General features: G+C 56.3%; 1 protein-coding gene across 1 annotated transcript in view; it reads left to right on the top strand.

Annotated features, from left to right (window-relative positions):
* Nucleotides 1–23,593, top strand: part of WNT4 (wingless-type MMTV integration site family, member 4) — a 25,018-nt gene extending 1,425 nt beyond the window's left edge. The window contains exons 2-5 of the mRNA XM_011933960.1: nucleotides 13,774–14,009; nucleotides 21,727–21,858; nucleotides 21,950–22,092; nucleotides 22,784–23,593. Of these exons, the coding sequence (XP_011789350.1) occupies nucleotides 13,862–14,009; nucleotides 21,727–21,858; nucleotides 21,950–22,092; nucleotides 22,784–23,251 (891 nt within the window). The 5' untranslated portion in view covers nucleotides 13,774–13,861 and the 3' untranslated portion in view covers nucleotides 23,252–23,593. The remainder of the gene's footprint in view (nucleotides 1–13,773; nucleotides 14,010–21,726; nucleotides 21,859–21,949; nucleotides 22,093–22,783) is intronic.
* The last annotated feature ends 243 nt before the right edge of the window (nucleotides 23,594–23,836 follow it).

The following is a 23,836-nucleotide window of genomic DNA, read 5'->3' on the forward strand; positions in this document are numbered from 1 at the left end:
CGGTGGCTCGGAAGGGGCGCCGGGCGCGGGGTGCAGTCCAGCCGGGCTGACAGGTCGCCGAGGAAGCCCATTGCAGGGAAGGGCTCCGGGACATAATAGCAGGTTAATCCCGAGAAGTCCGGAGCGAGCTCCCCGCGCCGAGCTGCGCCGCGCTGCGGGCTGGGCTGGAGGCGTGCAGGGACCTGTTTCTGCTTGGGGGGCGGGAGCCGGAGATAGAAGGAAGGGACCAGGACGCCTGGTCTCCCAGGGCCCGGGGCTGGCGCCGGCGCTGGCCGAGCCTTGGTTTTTCCCCGGGGCAGGAAGAAACTCCGTCCAGACCTTAAAGAAGACAACGGCCCCTCATCTTCCCGTGTCTAGCCTAAGGAGGAAGGGGTGGTAACCGCTGGTGACCTGTCTGTTTCTCCTTGACTGGGTTTGCGCTCAGGGCGCTCCCTGGGTAGGGGCGGAAGATTTGCTGCGGGGAGGGAGACTAAAGGGATAAGCTCCAGTGAGTGGGTGGACAGGGAGCAAGAGGACCTGCACTCCTTTCATCCCCGCTCAGGGACGGTTCCCCATGCCCCGCACTTAACCCTGGCCCCAGTTCCTCCTGCCCAGAGCTCTGCCACCATCCGCTGCGGGCAGCCAGTGGGGAGCCAAGCTCCAATATTGATCTGAAAAGCATGGGGTGGGAAGGGGGATCGCCAACAGTGTAGCTGGGGTTTCCATGGAGACAGGGAGAGAGGAAAAAATTCTCTCTGCATCAAGACCAAAGAACAAATATCTCTCATGAAATTGCCCCGAGTGTCCAATGGCTGTTGCTATGAGGTCATTGTGGCCAGCCAGAGCCCTCCAGGCTGGAAGGAGTGTGTTCGTTGGGGTCAGAGCCACCCAGGGCTTGGGGGACAGAGGTGATGTGGAATTCTCCCAGCTGTTCCGAGAGCAAACGACTCCAAGGCAGCCCGAAGTGGCTGCGGAGCTTTTGTTTTTCTTGGAGCCTTAATTTGATTAACACTTCAGGAGCAGTGGCCCAGTGTACAGAAAGCAGGGCACTACCACCTTCTCCCACTGCCCCCTTGCAGACCACCCCCTGAATGGAGCCTGGGTCGCAGAGCTGGGGAGGGAGCTGATTTGGACTTGCAGGACCCTGGGTGTCCCTGGAGCTGGTTCTTGAATGCATGGGTTCAGAGCTGGTGTCTCCAAAACAGATCTGAGCATCAGGAGGAGCAAGAACTGGGTCTCACCTGCCCAGCACCGCCAGAGCCACAAAAAAACAAAGAATAAAAAGTGGGAGTCCAAGCATCTGGCCCAGGCCTCCATGGAAGACAGCTATATCTGCGGTGGGAAGTCCTTCAGGAGCATCTCATCTTTGACTCATTTTACAGATGAGGAAACTGAGACCTAGGGAGGGGAAGCTACTTGCCCAAATTCAGAGCTGAGAACTGAACCCAGGTGTTCTGACTCCCAGGCAGTGACGCTATACCCCCTTCCCTGAAGCTGTCCCAAAGTGGAGCCAGCATGGCCCGGTGGCATCACCACTCACCTTCACCCATGTCCACCCCTAAAATCCCAGCCAGGAAGGCAGCTTCAGCTTTGGATCATGCAAACTGTGGGGAATTCCAACAACTCAGTTCTCCTGCCTGTGCCGTTGGGGGGGGTGGGGTGAGGAGGGGCGGCCTAGGACAAGAGAGGTTGGCAAACCTGTTCTCTGCAACGGTGATGGTTCAGGTTGCCATGAAGCAGGTCTCTGGATGACCCGGCTCACTCCTGCTCCACCCCCGGCTTCAAGCCAAGGGTCTCTCTGCTCTGCCCAAGGCAAGAGGAACAGCAGGCTTCCCAGGACCCTCCCAAACCAGAGAGGCTATGAAGGAGAATACACTGGGCACATACCAAGGTTGGGTCCAATATTTATCAACCTCTATCGAACCATCAGCTGGCCAGGAATGGCAGCTCTGGGGGAAATGGATGTCACAGCCTGGCCTCCCACAAGCCCAGAGTCTAGGTAGAAAGACATGATAAAAGCACGACTGGGTGGAACGGGGCACATGCTCTATGGCTGTGAGAGAAAAGAGCTGAGTGCGAGCCCGAGCAGGCACAGAGGGGGACTTGGTCTGAAGACTGTCGGATCATAACAATAATTATTATTATAATGACTCCCACAGCATGATCTGAATCCCAACGTTTCCATCCCGTTACAGACGAGAAGATTGGGGATCGCAGAGGTAACTGCCCAAGTCACCCAGCTGGTAAATGCCAGAGGTGTCTGACTGAAAAGCTGCCTCTGGAAGGAAAAGCTTTGGGCAGGCAGGTGTCCATGCAGGCATGGTAGCTGGCACTGTGTCTTCTCAAGTGTGAGGTATGAGGAGGCCTGGCCCTGAGAGGATAGCTGACAGCACCTGCCAAGGAGCAAGGTCTAGGCTCTACTCGCCTCCCAATACCCTGGAGTCAGGCTTCAGTCCAGGGTGGGTCTGCTGGCCAGTGGTGAGAGCCGGGGCTATCTGTTGTCTCAGAAGGGCAGGTGGCCTGGTGGGGAGGCCAGGTGTCCCGCCGCGTGCAGCTGTTGGGCAGGATGGAGCCTGGAGCTGGAAGGGCAGCCTGAGGCCTGGGCAGGCCCAGAGAAGCTGGGAGCTGTTGATTAGACTCTCTTGTCTGGCACCCGGAGGAGCTGGCTGACAGCTTGTGATGGCTCCCACCACTGAGGGAGGGCCGGATGGATGAAGAGTCCCTGGGGGAAGGCTGGGACTCTGCCCTTAAGGAGGCTGCCCTGCCACAGACCTGAGCTCAGAAATGTTTCTGAATGTCCCCTCTTCCCTGCACTGAGGCTGTACCGGGAGTCAGGACACCTGGGTTCCAGTCCCAGCTCTGGGCCACATACTGGGTGGCCCCTTCCTCCCGTGGGGCCACAGTCCTCAGCAGATCGTTCTGAACCCCAGATGGAAGTGCTGGGGAGGGTTAGGGAATAACTAAGCTAAGGTCTGAGGATTGTGGATTTTTCAGAGGAGGGTAGTGGGGCTCTAGCAGAATCCCACGGGTGAGGGGAGGGAGCCCATGCTGCACTCGGAGGCAGGCCAGAGGCATGGCCAAAAAGTGGGTCTTTGAGATCCAACTGAGCTCTGCCCTGCCCAGCTGAGTGACCTTGGACAGGTTACTTAACCTCTCTGAGCCTCGAGTTTCTCATCTGTAAAATGGAGCCCACTGATGCAAATGGTGCACAATGGTGGTTGGTAAGAAAGAGTGAACCCATGCATGTGGCGAACTGGCAAGGGGCCAGGCATGCTGATGGAAATGGTAGCCATGGCAGCTGCAGCTGCCGGAAGCAAGGGCTGCTGTCAGGGAGCTACAGGGCCGTGTCCCTGTTGATAAGGGTGGTGGAGAAAACGGGCCTTCAGGTTGCTGCTCCCGAGCCCTGTTTATCCCAGTCTGTCCCACCCAGATCCACTGATTTAACACAGGTAGGATCTTGGGCTGCAACCCCCTTGCTCAACAAGGGCCCCCGCAGGAGCCTCCCAGAGTCAGGAAGACCTAGCCTGGCTCACAAGCTAATCACGTCGGGCAGAGGAATTGCTGCTGGGAGCACCTTTCAGTGCGCTGGGGGTAGTGAAGGACGCATCATGCTTTCCACTGGCTTTGAGTCCCTACTGCTGCGCAACTTCGGACCAAGCTCCCCTGAGCCTGCTTGCCCAGGGGCCGGGGGGGCAGTTTATATCTCCCTTGGCCTTTGGTGGAGTGAAGCCCAATGCTCTGGGCACAACTCCCTGGGGCAGGGATGGGGCAGAGCCAGCCCAGATGTGCAGTGCCAGCCACGCAGGTAAAGATGTGGCCCACCTCCTCCAGGAAGTGTCCCCCTCATTCCCAGCTTTTAAAGATCCCTCTCTCCCCTTAAATAGTCAAAAACCCGTCTCCTTAGAGCTCCTCCCTGGCTCTGGGCAGTGAATTACAATCACAAACACCCTCCCAGTACTTTACAGTTCACACCAGGATTTCTCAATCTCCATATCACTGATATTTGGGACTGGACACGTCTTCTGTGGGTCTTTTCTGTGCATTGTGGGATATTTAGCAGCATCCCTGACCTTTACCGTCTAGATAGCCAGTAGCATCCCCCCAGGTGACAACATAAAATGTCTGCAGACTTTGCCAAATGTCCTCTGGGGGAGCAAAACCATTCCCCCAAGAATCGGTGGTTTACAAAGACCTTTCACAACCATTACCCTGTTTGAACCACACACCCTCCCCTCCATGCCTCACCACAACCACTTTCAGAGGAGAGGAGTGTAGATTACTTTCAGCCCTACTTCAGAGGCCCAGACGTGCAATGACTTTCCCAAGGTCATTGTGCAAATCAGAAGCAGGACTGGAACTGCTCTCCCATGTCCAGATTTTACAGCTTTCATCCCCTGCCTACAGAACCGTTTCATATTATATATAACTCTAGTCTAATCGTGTGGTTTCTTTACTGCTTCTACAAGGTTATAAACATCTGGAGGCCGCGGCTGTGGCATAAACACCTCTGAATATCTCACAGTGCCTGGCACGTGCCTGCCGGGTACTAGGTGCTCAGCCGATCTTTGATGGATGAATGAAAGGCGGGCTTGTTCAGAGGGTTCTCAGCTGTTGTCCAATGGTAGCCCCTCTTCAAAGGCCTGCAGTAGGAGGAAGACCTTTCACAGCCTCTGCTCCACTGCCCTGAGGCTCAGGTGATACTAAAAGGCACAGAGGTGGGTGGCAGGAAGTGTGACTGTTGCCCCCCAGATCTGCTGCTCTGCCCCTCACTCCTGGGCTGGAACAGACCCTGAGAGCCAGGCTGAGTGTTTCTCCCCCAGCACTACAGCGCCCCAAGACCAGGCTCTGCCTGAGGGGGTGGCTCAGGCAGCAGTCACAACCCAGTTGTCTGCTATGGTTTGACTTTCTTCCCTCAACCCTGGATTAGCAATTGAGCAACGCAGCAAGCATCTGACAAGACAGTGCTCCCCAAACCTGTTGAAACTCGCTCAACTCAGGCCCTGTGGGTACACTCGGAAAGCTGAGCATTTGCACCAAGCCTCCTCCTCTCGTTGCTGCCTCTGGGAAGAGGGGCTTGGGCTGAGCCTGTGGGGTGCAGATTGGCCAGGGAGCCATGGGTGGGGTGACAGCTGCCTGCCGTGGGCCCTCCAGTCACCCCTCCACTGCATGGAGCAGGCGCAGCTGCAGGCAGAGCTGCGACCCCAGGGTTGCTCTCCAGATTTCCACAGGAGTTGCCAGGTTTTATCTCTGAGTCCTGAACTGCATCTTCTGTGATTCAGCCAAACTCGGGACGGCTCGCTCCCTGCCGTGACCCCACCAGCTCCCCCTCCCCCATGTCCTGGCAAACTGAAACCAAACTGTGTTCTGAAAGTTCCCTGCCAAGTCAGACCCCGCAGAGGAGGGGACCTGGTCTGAGGAGAGAGCGGGAGGGAGGTGGGAGGAGGAAGGGATGCGTCCTCCAGGGGAGAGGAGCCTGGGACAGCTCATATGTATCTTCGGGGAGGCCCATTAGAACAGCGGGAATGCTGATGGGCCTGAGGGCCCTTCCCTGCGATGACTCTGAATGGTCCCTTCAGACCCTATTTCTCAATCTGTTCACACACAAGCCCTGAAATCCCAGGATTGGGCCCCAGAGACCCTTCCCCAAGGGTTGGAGACAGCAGAGTGGCCCCTCCTGAGTCAGGTGCCCAGCTGTTCCGGCAACCCAAGCTTCGAGGCATGAGAATGAGGAGGTTCTTGGGGATTCTCAGCTCAACCCCTTTGGGGAGCCTTCCTGCCAGGGAGGGCCTGGGATGCCCCCATGCAAACATGTCGAGCACTTCCCCACATCAGGCCCTGTGCTGGGCACTTAGGGCCATACAGCATGGCGGTGGTAGAACCAGGTCTCCATCCCAGGTCTCCCAGAGCTGTCCCCGCAGCCGCTGGCAGCTGCCCTGCAGCCTGTACCCCTAGCCAGTTATTATCTGCTGGGGGGATGAGCCCCACCCTGGTAGGGGCAGGAGTGGGGGTTCAGCCACAGGCTTTCCCAGGACTGGACCTTTGGAAGGTATCCCCCAAGGCTGAGGAACTCACTAGAAACCGGGAGCCTCACTCCAGGAGGCCAGCACTGGCTCTGGACAGTTCGGCTGGGGTTTCACCTGTTCTCCTCTTTCCCCCACCCCCAGGTTCCCTCAGCCCAGCAGGGAGGACAGTTCAATGGGTCAGTGGCCACAGGACATGAAAGGTTATGGGGACACAGGTTGGATGGGTCTAGCAAAGGAAGAAGCTCTCTGCTGGCAAGTCGGGAGACAGGGTGAGGTCAGGTCAGCCTTAAATTTGACACCCACTCCCCCGAACAACACACCTGCCTCAGGGAGAGAAGGCACGTTCTCACCTGGCAGAGCTCTGGAGCCATCCAGGCTCAGGTCCAACGGTCTACTTTGTGGCCCTGAGGCAGCCACCAGCTCCCTGGGAACACATACAGTGAGATGGGAAATGGGGAGGGGGAATCCCAAACAGGAAGTGGGAGACACAGAGCCCTAAGGAGTGAAATGCAGGGGGCTGGGGTGCCAGGATACTGGAAGTAATGAGAATTGGGAAACCAAGAGTCAGAAAATGAGGGCACTGAGGCTTCCAAGGATAGGAGATGGGAGCAAGGGGTCCCAGGAGACAGGAAAGAGGGAAAGGGGCCCGAAGGTGCAGAGTGGTGTGCACTGGCAGTGGAGGCCTGGGTTCCAGGGGAGGCCGTTCTCTCTCTCCACCTGAGGAAATGCACCTGAGGAAATGCACCAAGAGGACTTGGCCTGGGCCTTGACAGACCTAGGACCATGCTAAGGCTGAGGGGTGAAGGCAGCACCCACCGCCCTGCAAACCACCATGAGTGTCTCCAAAGCCTGCCCCTCCAGGGGTTTTGGACCAGTGGCAGCAGCTCTTCTGTGGCCCCAACAGCTACGGAGACCACAGGCCTCCACACTGTCCAGGCAGCCCCATAACCACCCAGACATCTGTCCCCACACCCCTTACTCCTGAACACAGCCCCGACACCTCGCTGGAGTTCAGAAAAGACATGGGGCTTAGAAAGACCCATCGAGGGAAGAATCAGGCCTCCTCCCTCAGGTCACCACTGTCTGTTGACTGCCGAACTTCATGCCTCAGTACCCTGAGTCATCTTTGGCTTAGGGGCCAGAGTGACCTGTTTACAAATCCTGACCTTCCACTGCAGGCCACACGGCCTCAAACATATGCTTCTCTGAGCTTCAGTTTCCTCATCTGCAAAACAGAGGGTAAGACACCTGCGTAGCCAGCCCTGCGCTGTTGCACTGAGGACATACTGAGGCATGTGACTATTGATTGCAGAACATAAATCAAAGTCCCATGCATCTACTCTGTTATGTCCACAAATGGTTTCCAAGTCCCCTTGACACTCCTGAGCTTGTCCTGCACACCACTGTCCCTGCCCTCACCCCAGTGTCCCAGCTCTTGATGTCCTAGCAGCACCATCCCCTCCACCCATCTCTCCCACTCCCCAGCCTCACAGGGTCTGACTGACGGTCGCCAGGGAACACATTCTCAAGCTCTACAGACTTTGTCTGGAGACTCTGTCAAAATGGCTGCTGAGGCCATCCGCTGTACCCTGGGGGAGCGTGTCCCACCTCTCAGGCATGATCAGCTGAAAAAAAGACCAGGAACCCAGGCCTAAGAGGGCCAAGAGAGCCAAGCAAAGAAAACACACAAATGAGCGGAAGCCAGCACGGGTCTGGTCTGGGGTGCAGCAGAGGGGCAACCAGAGGAACTGCAAGAGGTTGTGGGAGGGGTGGTGACGGCACTGATGGGAGTGAGCATCTTGATGATGCTGCTAGAACAATGTTGCAGCAGGGACAAGCATCTCCTGCACACACATTTCATTCATTTAGGCCTCCTGCCTGCAGGAATCCCAGTCTTCCCACTTTACAGATGAACACACTGAGGCTCAGAGGTGTTCACCAACTTGCTTCAAGCAACACAAAGATGAGATTTGGACCCAGGAGTTCCTGGTCCATGTCCTTACTGCACTGCCTGCCATGCCAAAGGACAAGGGTCTCCAAGGATAAGGCACTGTCAGGGGGAGGACAGCAGGATATCAAGATTGTGGTTATAGAAACAATCAAAGATGTAAAAAAGTGAGTGGGGGGTATGGTTAGGATCTTGGGAAACCAGGCACCATCCCCCTAAGAACACAGTCCTGGATGGGGACTGTGGTCACTTTTGTCCCCACTGGCCCACATCCCCCAAGGCGGCTCTGTTCAGCAGCCACTCTGTTTTCTTCCGGCTCCCCCTCCCACCCTCTTGGTCTCCTTCCTCCCTGGTATCACAGGCACGACCGCTCCTGAGGAGGCTCTAAATGTGGCCCAGGCAGGCAGGGAGGCCAAAGGGAGGGGGCAGAGAGGCCTGCGCCGGCGTCCCAGCCCCCACCTGGACACCCGCAGGGCCGGGACCCACGACACTGGTCTGCTTGGCCTCCCAAACGCTCCAGCTATTTCCCGTCCCCTCTCCTCTTGACTCACAGTGTAAGAGCCGGGAGGAGTCGCAGAGGTGCAGATTTTCCTCTAGGAATTTGTATATTTTTTTAAAAAAGCAAGCAAACCTGGAAAAGCTTGGGACAAGCCCAGCTAATTTTAGTTTCTAATGAAAACAGCAGGTGGCTGAGAGGATCTGATCTCCCTGGCAGGGCAAGGGCCCTTCAGCCTTGCAGGCTGTAGGCACGGGCCGGGCTCAGGGAGGGCCTCCTGGGAGGAGCCTGCAGGACCTGCAGCCCCCGTTGGAGAAGATCAGGGCATGAGCTGGCTGGTAGCGGCAGCAGGGGTGGCCTGGGCTGGCGGGGTAACCTGATCAACGGCATGGCCATGCCTAGAGTCCTGGGTGGCCGGGGCAGCAGGTGGCAAATTGCTAAGCCTGTACTCCATGGTGGCAGGAAGGAACCTAAATTGGGGTAATGCAGCCAGGACAGGAGAAGTCTCAGGGATGGCCAATGCCCTGCACAGCCTGGCCCAGCCCACCCATCATGCCCTGGCTCTCTGTCACCCCTAGAAAGGGCTGGTGCACTCCATGTTTGAGCCTGGTCCAACTCCAGGGTCAGCGGATGGTACACGTGTCTCTGAGGTTGAGCCACCCTAGGGCGCTGGAAGGGGATTCCTGAGGTGTCCAGGACTAATCAGGCCTCACCCTAATGGGTCTCCAGGCCCTCAGCAAATCAAAAGACCACAGTAGCCCCCACATTCCTCCCTCATCCTTATCTTCCCCATCCTGAGCACTCTGCCAGGAGGCAAGCAGAGGGAACCCCGTTAGGACAGAGCCCTACATCCCTGCTGCAGGCATTTATTAAACACATTCTATGCACTGTACTCTGTATGAGGCACCAAGGGCAGTATTAGCCCTCTCAGCAGGTAAATGGGGCATATCCACAGCCAGGTACAGAGGAAACAGAGTTGAGAGTTAGGGCTGGGTTTGCACTGCAGCTCGCTGCTCTAGCTGTGGGACTTTGAGCAAGTTGCTTTGTCTCTGTAGCCTCAGTTTGCTCATCTGTAAAATGGGGCCAGATGCTATACTGATACGGGCAAGCAGAAACATTGTGGATGAGAGCCTGTAATGCCTGGGGTTCTCACTCTCTAGAGCTGGTGCCCAGTTCCATTTCCAGCCCTGGCACCCAGCCCTGCCCGGGTGAGACCCTGTGGTCTGGCGGAACAGGGGTGGGGGTGGGGCTGGGCCTCGTGTGTATGGAAGGGGACAGCTGCTTTGCCAGATGAAGGCAGGGGCTGGGGGTGGGCACTGGTGCCAACGGAAGAGGTTGCTCAGCTCCTTCCTGGAAGCTGGCCCAGTGACTCACGGCCACGGCAGCCCAGCAGCTCACCCTAAGCCCCTGCGACTGTCATTCAGCCCTTGCTGCCTTCTGAGCCTGGGTGAGGGGATGCAGGTGGCTCCCCTGGTCCATCTCACTACTTATTCAATGGCAGAGACATATCTATCAGCCTGGCATGAGGCCAGTAGGCCCCTGAGGCCCAGCCACTCCCCATCCTGCCAGTAGAAGGAGGCCCACCTACTCTGACAGTGGGAAAGGCCATATGGACCCACCGGTTTACTGTACCCATGAGGAGACAGGCTCCAAGTATGGCAGGGACTTGCCCAAGGTCATGGTGGGTCAGAGGCTGCCCCCCCCCGCCACCCTGCCCAGAGAACCCGTGCCCTTGGGTGCCTCCCTTGACCAGAGGCCAGGGCCCAGCACAGCCAGACGCAGCCTCCTTGGCTGCACGCTGCGGGAGCAGAGGCTGACTTGGGGATGGGCCAGCTCTGTGCCCCCACATGACAGAGCAAACAGGGCCCCCACCCTTTGCCAAGAGGCCAAGACTGGGTCTGAGCAGGAAAGGATCCAACGTCAGGCTCAATTCCTTGTCCCCCCACCTAGGGACACCTGTGGCCTGAACGTGGACCTGGCCCACCGCCAGTAGCCGGGCTCTTGGCGCCCCCTGCAGGCCAAGAGCAACAGGTGGGACTGGCTCCACAGGCGACCCCTTGACTGGGCAGAGGCGGGAGAGCACCCAGGCAGGGCTGAGGAGCCAGGTGGGCCCTTCCCCTTCCAAATACAGCCTCTGCTGCGTCTCATCCCCCTTCCTGCCCTTGTCTTCCCTCCAAGGGGCTCCAAGCTCCTGCCTGGGCCTTGTCAAGGCACCACCAGTCTGTGCATCCCCTGGGAACCACCTAGTAGATAGGAAGGAGGGGCGGGGAGGCCCCTGGGAGACCAGGAATGCAGGGGGTGGGGAGGGGAGGCTGGCCGTCCTTGGCCTGATACCACCTACTTCGCACTTGCCCCGTGCTGTGTACTTGCCCCCACAATTACCTGGCATCTAGGATGTACCCAGCTGACAGCCAGGTGCATCACACAGCAAATCACGGGCATTCCTCTCGGCAGCCCTCTGGGTGAGAACCATTATCTCCATTTACAGATAAGGAAAGCCAGGCTCAGGCTCCACAGCCACGGGAAAAGGAAACATCCTGGGGATCAATGCCACGGTGAGGAGGACAGTGGCATCCCTGAGTCAGAGCTCCCTATGGCTGAGAAGGAAACATCACCCGTACTCACGCAGACTGCTCTCGGGGCCAGCGCCTACCTGGCCTCCCAGCTGTATCTAAGGCATATTAAATTAACCTCAGATGCCCACCAAACCCCGCTGGGACTGGGACTCAGGCACCTCCACTTTCAACAAACCCTGCACATGTTTCTGATGCACAGCCAGATTCAAGAACCGTCACTTGGTCCAACTCACATACTTGACAAATAAAATTTAGCTGCTGCCTGCAAACCTCCAGGGATAGGGAGACAGCCCCCCAACTGCACCCTGGCTAGCATCTTTGGGTTGAACAAACCCACCTCCCAGCAGCTTCCGGCCACAGTGTCAATTCTAGTCTTTGAGCCACACAGAGAATATTGTCTCTGCCCAAGGCTGTGAAGCCAGGCAAACGCCAGGTTCAAGTCCTGCTCAACCTCACTGGCTGTGTGGCCCTGCACATGAGGTAAATTACTTAAAATGTCTGTGCCTCAGTTTCCTCTTCTTTCAAGTGGAAGTTGGTTGACTGAGAGGATTAAATGCAATAAAGTACTTAGCCCAGTCCCAAGTTCCATAGAAGTTAGCTCTTCTTATCTTCACAAAGAATTCCCATAAATAGGGCTTTCTGTTTGCTTTTCTATTTGGTCACCATTCATTCATTCCCTCATTCAACAAACGAATGGTGACTTCCTGCCTCATTGCCTCAGGCCAGTGTCAGGCCATCTCTCACACACAGATCCCTCTTGCTGCAGGCAGCAGTTCCACCACTCAGAACCAGTGGCCCCTTCTCTTATTACAGATGAGGAAACTGAGGCCCAGAGAGCAGTGACCTTCCCTTTATCCTTCTTCAAACAAGAAATTTGCGCAGCTTCCTTTATAAGATGCAACAGCTTCTTCACTGTCACCTCCAGAAAATCCCCATCCCTTGGGATACTCAGTGTGCTGGGCAAGCCCCTGCAGGAGGCCTGGCTTGCTGCAGAGTCTGGGGAAGCAGGAAACTCCAATCTGTGTGGCTGAGGCTGAAGGTAGAGCCAGGCCCGGAGCCTCCTTCTGGCATGGGAAGGCCCCCCCTCTCCATCTCTGGGGCCTCAGTGTGTCCACCTGTATAACGAGGGGTCTGGGCCAGATCCCCTGTTGGGGAACATTGCTTAGGTGTGATTCTCTGCATTCTGTTTCTCCTCCAAGAACATGGAAGGCAGCCCTGCCCTGGGAGGTGATCAGACGCATCTCCCACTCACCAAATGGGAAAGGGGGTCTTCCAGAGTCGCCACGCAGCTCTCCTCTCCAGAGGCTGCCTCTTGTCCACCTACTATGTGCACTTGGCCCTGGCCAGAGGCACTCAGGGGAAGGGTAGGGCAGGCTGAGGGGCAATGGTTAGAGCACAAGCCTCTGGGGTGTCCAGACCCGAGCTCTAATTCAGGTCTGCCCTTAGAGCTGGGTGACCTTGAGCCAGTCGCTCCACCTCTCGGAACAAGACCTGACACTTAATAAGTGCTCAGTTAATGCGCATTTCCCTTCCCTCAAGAGCGGTTCAGCTTCTCCCTCACAGGGCCCTTCCCCAGCTCTGCTCCAATCCCAGTGAGCACTTTTATGTCTTGCTTCAGGTCTCTTTGCCTCCTGACCCAGATCACAGAGTGTCTGTCCTTAGATGAGTTAGGGCCTCCCAGGCCCCTTCAATGCCACGAAGGAGGACAGGCAGGAGAAAGACCTACAGGTGTAAAGGGATTGGAAGTTGAGCTCTGGCACTTGCTATCTGTGTCATCTTGGGCCTGCCACCCTCTTAGCCTTCATTTTAGAATCCATAAAATGGGCATAATCATGGTCACCTCATAGATTCGGGGTGAGGATGCAACAGGGTGAAGTGCAGCCATGGTGCACGGCACCTGGTCGGTGACCTGTAACTGTGGTGCTCTCTCTCGTCCTCCACTGAAATGGAAACAATCACAGGCCCCCCTCCTGCGTGGGCCTGGTCCCGGAGCACCTTCACAGAACTCCTCTCATTGAGATCACGATCCTCGCAATAAGCCTCTGAGGAGCAGCCATCATTGCTCCATCTCCATAGAAACTCAAGGGGCAGAGGAGACAGCATGCTGCACTTGGCTTTTGAACCGTCCATACAGCCCACTCTCACCACCACCACCCATATCCTGACCATCCCCAGACCTCTAGCCCGTCACTGTCCTCATTGTCCCACCTCCAAAGGGTGGCAACAATGACTCTGGTCTCCATCTGGTGGTCCTAGGATGTGGCTGGCAGTGAGGAACTTGGTCTTGTGGCTAGAAAGTGGGCCAAGGATCACTGGGGTTCCTGCCTAGGGCAGGGAAAGAGAGACCCTGGGCAGACAGCGGCTCCAGCCTCCTAGCTAGAGGGCATCTCGGCAAGGAATAGTGGGATCCCATAGCCAGGTCTGGGGTGATGTCCTGGCACAGACAGTGGCACGGGGGCCACCGGGGCAGGGAGGGATCCCAGAGGGGCTCGATCAGCTTCCCTCCCACTGCTGCTGCCTGCTTTGCCTAACTTGAGATAGAGGCCTTTTGTGGAAGACAGCATTTCCACTCCCTTGGTGCCCCTAGAGCTGGGCAAGAGGGCCTCTAACTGGATCAAGAGAGAAGTCAGCAGCCAGGCCCAGTCACTGGGACAAGTCAGCTCCCAGAGACCCAGGCTGGAGCGCAGGCCTGGTCCTGGGCCGGGAAAGATGAGGAGGTGGGCTCTGCATCACATGCCACCCTCTCCCCAGGTACCTGGCCAAGCTGTCGTCAGTGGGGAGCATCTCAGAGGAGGAGACGTGTGAGAAACTCAAGGGCCTGATCCAGAGGCAGGTGCAGATGTGTAAGAGGAACCTGGAAGTCATGGACTCGGTGCGTCGCGGTGCCCAACTGGCCATTGAGGAGTGCCAGTACCAGTTCCGGAACCGGCGCTGGAACTGCTCCACACTCGACTCCCTGCCGGTCTTCGGCAAGGTGGTGACGCAAGGTGAGGGAAGGGCGTGCAGGGCTGCAGGGGAGCCTGCGGTGCCAGGGCGTGGGCCCAGCAGGAAATGAGATGCTTGTGAGCAGCGGGGCTATTCCAGGTCATTTCTGAAGTAAAACCAACACAGGGCCCAAGTGAGGGCATAAAGGATGCAGAGCGTTGGGGGCCCAGGACAGGAGGATGACCCAGGTGGGAGGCACATGTGGGATGGGGGCCATCGGAAGAGATGGCAGCTCTGTGGTGGGGCAGCGCTGAGAAGCGCGCCGTGTTTCCAGTGATGGCCTCCTGGAAGTGTAAGCAGGTAATGAAGGAAGAAACTGAGGCTCGGGCAGGGAACAGCACTGACTTGCCCAAGGTTCCTCAGAGGGAGAGGAGCAGTCAGGGCTCAGACTCGAGGCTCTGGATCCCTGGCCCGCTGCTCTTCCCACCCCAGCACTTGGCTTCCAGTACCTGGGCCCATCCCATTCCTTGGTACAGCTGACCAACCCTATTGTGCACCTCCAGCACGGCAGCCCTGAGACACAGGGATGTGCAGAGACAGAGGCACATGGAGATTAAGCAACTTGCCCAAGGTCACAGAACTAGAAAGTGGCAGGGCCAGGACTCAACCCCAGGCAGTCCCGCTTCCAGGCCTGTGGCCTTACCCTCAACGAGGAAACGCTGTGATCGAGGGGCCAGGGGAGACTGTGGGAGCACAGGGTGGACACCACCCCTGGCTGGGGCTGGGATGCTCAGGGAAGGCTTTTCCGAGGAGACTGGCCCTCAGCTGAGACCAGAAATGTCAAATGGCATTAAGCCAAAGACAGGGGGGTCAGGGCATAGAGAACGGTCTATGGAACTGGAAGTCTCCTCCGGAGGTCGCCAGCTAAGCTCCTGCCCTCGAGGAAGTACTCTGAACTATGGGCCCCTTTTTCTACTTCCTGAGCATGAAACTGACGCTTCCGAGTCACTAACCATGGACAGGGCCCTTTGACTTGCTCAGGCAGCAGGAAGGGGTTGCCTGGGCCAACCCTTCTCCTGGCACCTGTGGTCCTGGACGGCCAGGGCTGCTGGGCTTGTGGCAAACCATTTGGATGTTGCAGGAAACCAACTGTGATATAAATTTGGAAGCCGTTCTCCTAAGAGCTGGCAGGGGCCAAAGAGGCATGATCTCGCTTGGCATTGCTGAACATCACTGCTCTGAAAAAGCAACAGAGACCCAGTGAGCAGCCTGGCAGTGGAGGATCTCCCAGGATGACAGTGCTGCCTCCAGGCAGGCAGGGCTGCCTGGTCGATGGGGCCCCAGAACCAGCCTCAAACAGCAGCTCATGAGCTGCTGGGAAGCCCTTGGACAGAGTAGATGTGTCTTGGACAGATTGGTGGATAGACTGGCAGCGTTTCATATGGCAGGCTGTCACCCTCTCCCACTCCTCCCTTTGCACATGCAACATCCTCTACCCCAAACACCCAAGCCCCCTTCTTGAGGGCTCAGCAGTTCCCTCCTCCACGACACCTTCTCAGTTCTTCCCTCTGGGCTCCAAAGCTCTTTGTTCTTCCTATGGGATTTTTTTTTAATCATAATTTCAAACTTACAGAAGAGTTGCAAAAGTAGGACAAGGAACTCCTATATCCTCTTCACCTGATTCTCCAACAGCTTACATTTTCACCCATTTGCTTTGTTATTCTCTATTTCTATATATACACACACATTTTTATCTACATCATTTGTGTTCACGCTGCTTCTAGCACACCTTTTAGACTGAAATGCTTATCTCCTCACCCGACTCTACTCCACCATCACTAGGACTCGGACCTTTCGAAGGCAAGGGTCATGGCTCATTGACCTGTTTCTTGGCACATGGCAAAGCCTGGCATGGAGGAGACAGTTAGTGGATGTCATCTAATGACAGAAAGCAGGTCGGGGGCGAGGAATCAAAGGGGCAAGGAAGGGGGTAGCCTGGGCCAATGCTGGCCTGAAGTCATCGTGGGTACTCGGGACCCTATGAGAAGCCCTCCTTACCTTTGGGGGAGGAACCAAGGGGGCACCCAGCACTGGCTCAGCAAGTTCTGAGGGATGTTGAGATTCCTACTAGGCCTGAGTGGTACCTGCTCTGGACTAAAGTCTGAGTGGTAGAGTCGAATGTCTAACCCCCTTTGGAGAGGGACATGTCAAGGTGCCGAGACTAGGCCGGTCACACCTGGCAGGTACCAGTTGCACTTGGAGAAGGAGGCTGAGCTCTGCTCACTCATCAGACTCCTCCTCTTTGCATTTGTGGTTTTCTTCCCTAGTAAAATTCCTCTTGGAAACTTCTTAATTTGTCTCCAATGACTAAGAGGAAAAGGGGCTTGTCCCTCCTGAGGTCCGAGAGCGAAGCACTGCTCTCAGAAGGTCCAGGGATTGGCAGATAGAGGAAGGGTGAGGCCGAGGATGGCCTGGGACAAGGGCCTGTGCTCCCCTGAGCATCTGTGTCCTTGCCCGGCAACAAGGCCACACGCAGGCCCACCTCATGAGGCTGTCACGAAGATGCAGTGGCCTCATGCATGGGAAGCACTTCGTGTAGACATGCCTCCCGTCACCAGCTGCTGTCATCTACAGCAGTCCGTGTAAGCGGGCCTCACTCACATGCCCAGCTCTCGGGACTGGGGGGCGTGGCCAGAGCCTGCATACATGAGCCACCTGGCTGGGTCATGGCGTCAGACATGGAAGACAAAGCTAGCAGGCCAGACCAGACCCACCCCAGGGTCTGAGAGGAGAGAAGGAGCCCCCAGTTGTTGAGGGCCTGTGGTGTGCTATTGCATCAGGTCATCCTCGTGACACTCTTGAGTTTATAGTGCTGTTCTCCCACATCACAGGTGAGAAAGGAGACTTGGCAAGCAGAGGGCGGTAACACCCCCAGCCCTGGGCCTGCCAACTCTTGGCTGGGAGATTCTGGGCAAGGTCTGTGCCCTCTCTAAATCCCAGTGTCCTCCTTGACCACCCCAGGACCAGCCTCCTAGGATTCCCGTGAGGATCAGAGAGATGATGCCTAGGAAGGGCTAACTGACCCCCACATGGCTCAGGGGTGGGGGGCTCTCCCACTGCCAGCACTGCCCCAGGTCTCACAGCCTCCCCTGCTCCTGGCCTGGAGGCAAGATGGACAGTGAAATAATCATGAACAATGAGGGAGGTGTGTAATTTGGGGCAAAACTGTGTATTCTAGGCTGAACATCTACCAAAAATTTGGTAATGTATCCAGCATAGCTGGAAGGGAGGGGATTGGTGGTTCTTGGCTGAGCAGGTGTTCAGGGCTAGATGAGGGATGGCCTCTGTGTTTTAGTCACTACTTAATCCCAAGCCCTAGAACAGGACTTGCACATAATAGGTAACCAACAAATATTAAAATATTAAATGAGCAGGACCTGCACATAATAGGTGACTGATAAATATTGAATGAATTGTTAAATACTGAACTGATAAATATCAAATAAACCAATAAATATCGAATGAACCAATGGGTGTGAGGATGGGATGGAGGCCATAGCGCCAGGCAAAGGTGTGCCTGGGCAGGGTGGGAGAGGCAGGAAAGGCAGTAAAAACTCCCCTTCTCCTGCTGTCCTCCATTTGTAGACAGCACTGGGCCTCCTCTGCATCTACCGTGTCTCGTTCTGCGACCTTGAGCAAGTCCCTATCCTGAGATGAGGGACTTGATGAATTCTAAGGCCCCTTCAGGGTCTGACTGCTGTGGCTGGGAGGCCATGTGGTGCCCTGGCCATAGCAAAGTGAGGGTCCAAACCCAGGCCTGTCTGTCCATTCCCCATGTCTAAACCATCTAGGACACCTTCCTGACTGTGGCACCACCTGGACCTAAGAAGTAAATGCTCTGTGGTCTTGGGTGTCCCTCACTAGAACCTGTGCTCTCACCTTTGTCCTCAATATTGGCATCACACTGGACCCAATGATGGGGAGAACATTTTTTTTCTCCTGGGTTACCTCTGTGACCCAGCCTTTTGATGCTATAAGTTACAGAAGATCTGGGGAGGAGGTACCCCTGAGACACTCCCACACTGGGAAAGCCTTGAGGCTGCAGTGGCCAGACACACACAAGACAATTAGAAGATAAAGCTTGGGACATCCTGATTCTGACCGCATGGGGCAGGGAGGCAGAGAGGTGCAAGGTCTGGCCTGCCGGGGTGGCATTATTATCCCTATGTTAGAGTTGAGAACACTCAACTCAGGAAGACTCAGAAAGAAAGGTCACACTGCTAGTGAGAATGCAATACGACTTTGGCTCTGAAACCTTTGCTCTTTCCTTGATCCTGTATTGTCTCTTAAATCTAAAGGGGCTTCCTGGAGCTGGTTTCAAGAAAAGGCGGGTTTTTGCACATCCAAGAGAGTAAAGGAATCTGGAAAGGCAGACTGGGCAGGGATAGAGGTTGGAGAATGGGGGATAAGGTTATCCTGGGAGACAGTGCCTATCCTGCCCCACCTCCCCAGGACTCCAGCTGGGCCTCACCTCTACCAAGATACCTGCCCTAGCACCCAGGGGATCAGCAAGCCTATGGCTTCATTGCCAGTCCAACTCAGCCTTAGCCAGTTCTCCAAACACTCCTAACTACTTCCTTCTCCCATATCTGGGAAAGACTTCACAAGTGATATGCTCTGAAGGGCACAGGCCTTGAGTCTGACAAGCCTTGGTTCCAATCCCCACTTGGCCATTTACTGCCTGAGGGACCCAGGGCAAGACACCAAGCCTCTCACCTTTTCTTCTATAGAGCAGAGCTGTCGAGAGCTCATTGCTCAGGCTGTCATGAGCCTTAGACAGCACATAGCAGGCCCTCAGAAAGAGTGGCTGTTAGTGGATTTATAGGTTAACTGAATTCCCAGCCCCAGGCAGCCTTAGCACCTTGGGAAAGGTGGCATTGAGGCTGGACCCAGAGGACATGCAGTATTTAGATCTATGACATCAGGGGCCAGGGGTGCTCTGGGAAGAAGAAACAGCAGGAAGAAATGAGCTGGGTGTGGGAAGGGGCAAATGACTGTATGAAAACGGAAGAAGTCACCATAGAGTTCTGCCTTACCCTGGTCCCTGGCCCAGGAAAGGACAAGGCAAGGATTGCCTTCCTCCCTCGGAAAGTCCCTGGCCAGGGAGCAGGATCTGCCACCTTGCTAGGGAAGCTCTGCTGCTACCCACCCAGGTGGACCATAGTTCTTTCTCTATGTCTGAGTGGCCCCTGGGGAGAGTGCTCTGCGAGGTCCTCCTCAAGCGAGCAGGGCTCCAGCCTGGGCACCTGGACAGAGGTGAGGAACTGGGAAGGGCCACCACCCTGGAGTCCAAGGGCTGGAAGCCAAAACCAGGTAGAGAAGGCTGGAGGAGCTGCCATCAGCTTTAGGGGCACAGATGCTTGCCTACATCTTCCAGGCTTTCTGGGGCCTCCTGTGCTGAGCCCAGAGGCCAGTTGCTCACCGTCTCCCAGTAAAGAACCCACAGAGGGAAATGGGCTTGTCCTACAGCATGTGAAGTTTGGGGTGGACCTAAGGAAGCCCTTCTTGGCTCCATATGTGGGAGGTGGAATCAACTGCATGTGTATTCCCGGGGGCTCAGGGCCTCTGTGAGGCAGAATAATGTCAAGTTTGAAAGCTCTGGAGTCTGGCTGCCTGGGTTCAAATTCTAACTCCACCACTTCCTGGCTGGGTATTGTTGGACAAGTTGCTCTACCACTCAGTGCCTCAGTTTCTCCATCTGTCAAAGAAGGATGAAAAGTATCTACTTCATAGGGTTGTTGGGACAAGTATATAACACATGTGAAGTGCTTAGACAGAGCCCAGCACATGGTAAACTGTTTCTAAGCTTTAGGTCGTTAATCTTCCTTCCAGAATCTCTTCCTTCAGGCCCAGTCCTGAGATGAGAAAACTCCATTGTTCTTGTTCCCAAAGCCAGGGCAAAAGGAACCTGGAGTCTCGGTAGATGAATGTTGGTTTGGGGAATGAGGCAGAGGTCTCTCTGAGCAACCTCCCTGGGGGCCCTGCACCCCAGGGACCCCCCGTACACAGGGGAGATCAGCCTGAGGCTGGGGTTGGGCCGGGGTGGCTTGGGAGCCAAGACCAGCAGAGGAGGAAGGACCATGCGAGGCCAGGCTGAGGCGACCCGCCAGTCTCATCAGCCAGCCCCGTCTCCTGCTTTGACTTCCCTTCCCCCTTGGTCTTTGGGGCAAAGATTTGTGCTGGTTCAGGCCTGGAAATACCAGAAATACCAGAAACTGAAGTCGTCTCTCTTTGGGCGGCCACAGCATAAAACCAACCAACATGATCCTGCTATTAACCTCGATTAACTTGGGGAAGACTCTGTCTCAGGCTGTCGAGGCTCCATTGCTCCAGCCAAGCCCCCCAATGCTGGCCCAAAATGGCCAAGCCAGGGTGGAGAGTGGGCAGTGGAGAGTGGGTGGTGGGCACTATCGCCAGCTCAAGGGCCGAACCGAGAACAGGGCGTCCTGAGTGGTCGGGGACTGAGCTGCCTCCCACCCCGGTGCTCGGCCTCTACAGCCTCTGTCCACAGACACGGGCACAGAGAAGGTGATTGTTTCCATCTGACCACGGTGACTGCTCCCTGGGGCAGCCGAGAGCACAGGCCTGGGTGTCACAGAGGTAATTGCCAACCATGGGGCCAAAGCCTGCCCCCTCCACTCCTGCGGACACAGACACTCCGACAAGAGACAGAAGGACAGTCACAGCATACAGAGGCCCTCCTCACAGGGCCCAGGAGGGGAGCATGGTCTGCTGTCTGGTCACACACCCAGCCGGCCATGCATACTCCAGCTCACACACTTCCCCCACCTCCAGAAAGAGAGTCCACAACAGCTACACCCCCGAGGCACAGTTCTTAGGAGGATAAAAACATCCATTCAGAAAGGGGACGAGGGCTGAGGACCGGCACCAAAATAGAATCACTGAGAAGTCATGGGGCAGAGGCGGTCAGACGTGTGCTTGAGTCTTGGTTCCGTGGCTCTCTGACTGGGTGACTGGGACCAAATCCCTTCCCCGGCTGATCCTCCACTTCTCCAACTATAAAATGGGGGGCAATGAAGCCCCCAAGTGGTGGAGGGCTTATGCGTAATAGGTATCTCCTAATTAGCCACAATAGGGGTTAGGGGTTACGTAGAAGCTGTTGTTATTACGGTTTACTCTAAGCAAGCAAGACATTTTCAGAAACAGGCCCAGTCTCAGAGGAAGGGGCAAGATCATAAGGTAGGGTGACTCCAGTGGGGCCAGCTGGGGAACAGGCCAGAAAAGGAAGCCAGACCTGAGTTTATAGTCCAGGCCTTCTTCCTACCTGCAGCCTTGGCAAACCAGTTCACCTCTCCCAGCCTGTCTGGTCTTCCATAAACCTTCACGAACCTTCTGGGGAGGGAGTGAAAACAGCTTCCCACAGGAGCTGGGAACACAGGCTCCGAAGCCAGACTGTCTGCTGGCTCAGTGACCTCGGAAAAGCCCCCAAGTCTCTGTTTAAATGGAGATGGTAACAGTCCTTGCCTTCTGGGGTGGTTGTGAGGATGACAGGTGTGAAGAGCCCTAAGCCATGCTCTGGTAAAGGAAGCAGATTCAGCTACTGGTGTGGTAAGAACAAGCACCTTCCTGATTTCTGCCTGTCTTGCTCCCTTCTGGCCTCCAGCAAGCAGGAGGCCCCATATGCCCCTCCCCCTCTACAAAGGAGGGTGCAGGGAGGAGCCCTGGGACCCAGCCCTGCCCTCCGTCTGCCTCCCACAGGGACTCGGGAGGCGGCCTTCGTGTACGCCATCTCTTCGGCAGGTGTGGCCTTTGCAGTGACGCGGGCGTGCAGCAGTGGGGAGCTGGAGAAGTGTGGCTGTGACCGGACGGTGCACGGGGTCAGCCCACAGGGTAGGTGCAGGAGGTGGTCAGAGTGGGAGGGCAGGGGGCATGACCTTGGCCCTCACTCACCACCGCCCTCTCTGTGCCCACCACACCCCAGGCTTCCAGTGGTCAGGATGCTCTGACAACATCGCCTACGGTGTGGCCTTCTCACAGTCATTTGTGGATGTGCGGGAGAGAAGCAAGGGGGCCTCGTCCAGCAGAGCCCTCATGAACCTCCACAACAATGAGGCCGGCAGGAAGGTAGTATGGTGCTACCAAAAGTGGGGTAGGGATAGCGTGGGCAGGGCCCCACATACTCTCCCACCCACATGGCCACTCAGAAAACATTTGTGCAGGCTCTCACCAGCACCTGGCACCTTCTGTAGGCCAGCGGGGTTCAGGACAGGCCAGGTGGGGGTGCAGACAGGCGGGCAGGTGTTACAGAACAGGGTAAGTGGCCCCCTCCACACATATGGCCTCCCACACACATACATACATGTGTGTCCATCCCTGTCTCTCATACACATTGACTCCCCAAAAGAGCGGCAGAGCTAGGATGTGAACCTTTCTCCCCATCACCATGAAGACCGTGTGCCTATAACGCCACCTGCCTTCTGGATGCCTACTCCCCAAGGTTCCTCCAGAGGTTAAATGCAGCAGTGTTCTCCCTACCCAGCACCTGTCACTCACTGTTGATAGGACACCACCCTTAGTGCTTCTCTTTCATCAACTCCCAGTGCCCCAAGTGCAGGGACAGTACCTCGTTCACCTGTCACAGCACTGCTTAGCAGCCCAGTACCGCGTAATTCCTAAGAGGAGGCACAATGGCAAAGGCAAATCCGACTGCAGCGTCGGCCCCAGGGCACCAACACTCCGCTGTCAGCCTCCAGGGCCCCTTCCCGCCTCCCCTTGCCATCTCCTGATGGCCCCTCTCCCCTACCCTCTCCCACAGGCCATCCTGACACACATGCGGGTGGAATGCAAGTGCCACGGGGTGTCAGGCTCCTGTGAGGTAAAGACGTGCTGGCGAGCCGTGCCGCCCTTCCGCCAGGTGGGTCACGCACTGAAGGAGAAGTTTGATGGTGCCACTGAGGTGGAGCCACGCCGCGTGGGCTCCTCCAGGGCACTGGTGCCACGCAATGCACAGTTCAAGCCGCACACAGATGAGGACCTGGTGTACTTGGAGCCCAGCCCTGACTTCTGCGAGCAGGACATGCGCAGCGGCGTGCTGGGCACAAGGGGCCGCACATGCAACAAGACGTCCAAGGCCATCGACGGCTGTGAGCTGCTGTGCTGTGGCCGCGGCTTCCACACGGCGCAGGTGGAGCTGGCTGAACGCTGCAGCTGCAAATTCCACTGGTGCTGCTTCGTCAAGTGCCGGCAGTGCCAGCGGCTTGTGGAGTTGCACACGTGCCGATGACCGCCTGCCTAGCCCTGCGCCAGCAACCACCTAGTGGCCCAGGGAAGGCCGATAATTTAAACAGTCTCCCACCACCTATCCCAAGAGATACTGGTTGTATTTTTTGTTTTGGTTTGGTTTTTGGGTCCTCATGTTATTTATTGCCGAAACCAGGCAGGCAACCCCAAGGGTACCAACCAGGGCCTCCCCAAAGCCTGGGCTTTTGTGGCTGCCACTGACCAAAGGGACCTTGCTCGTGCCTCTGGCTGCCCATATGTGGCTGCCACTGACCACTCAGTTGTTATCTGTGTCCATTTTTCTACTTGCAGACTTAAGGTGGAGTAACAAGGAGTATTACCACCACATGGCTACTGACCGTGTCATCGGGGAAGAGGGGGCCTCATGGCAGGGAAAATAGGTACTGTCTTGATGGAAGTCACACCCTCTGGAAAAAAGAACTCTCAACTCTCCAGCACACATACACATGGACTCCTGGCAGCTTAAGCCTAGAAGCCATGTCTCTCAAATGCCCTGAGAAAGGGAACAAGCAGATACCAGGTCAAGGGCAAGAGGTTCATTTCAGCCGTCACATGGACAGCTAGAGGT

The sequence above is a fragment of the Colobus angolensis genome, unplaced genomic scaffold (assembly GCF_000951035.1).
Source record: "Colobus angolensis palliatus isolate OR3802 unplaced genomic scaffold, Cang.pa_1.0 Scaffold130, whole genome shotgun sequence".
NCBI lineage: Eukaryota > Metazoa > Chordata > Mammalia > Primates > Cercopithecidae > Colobus > Colobus angolensis.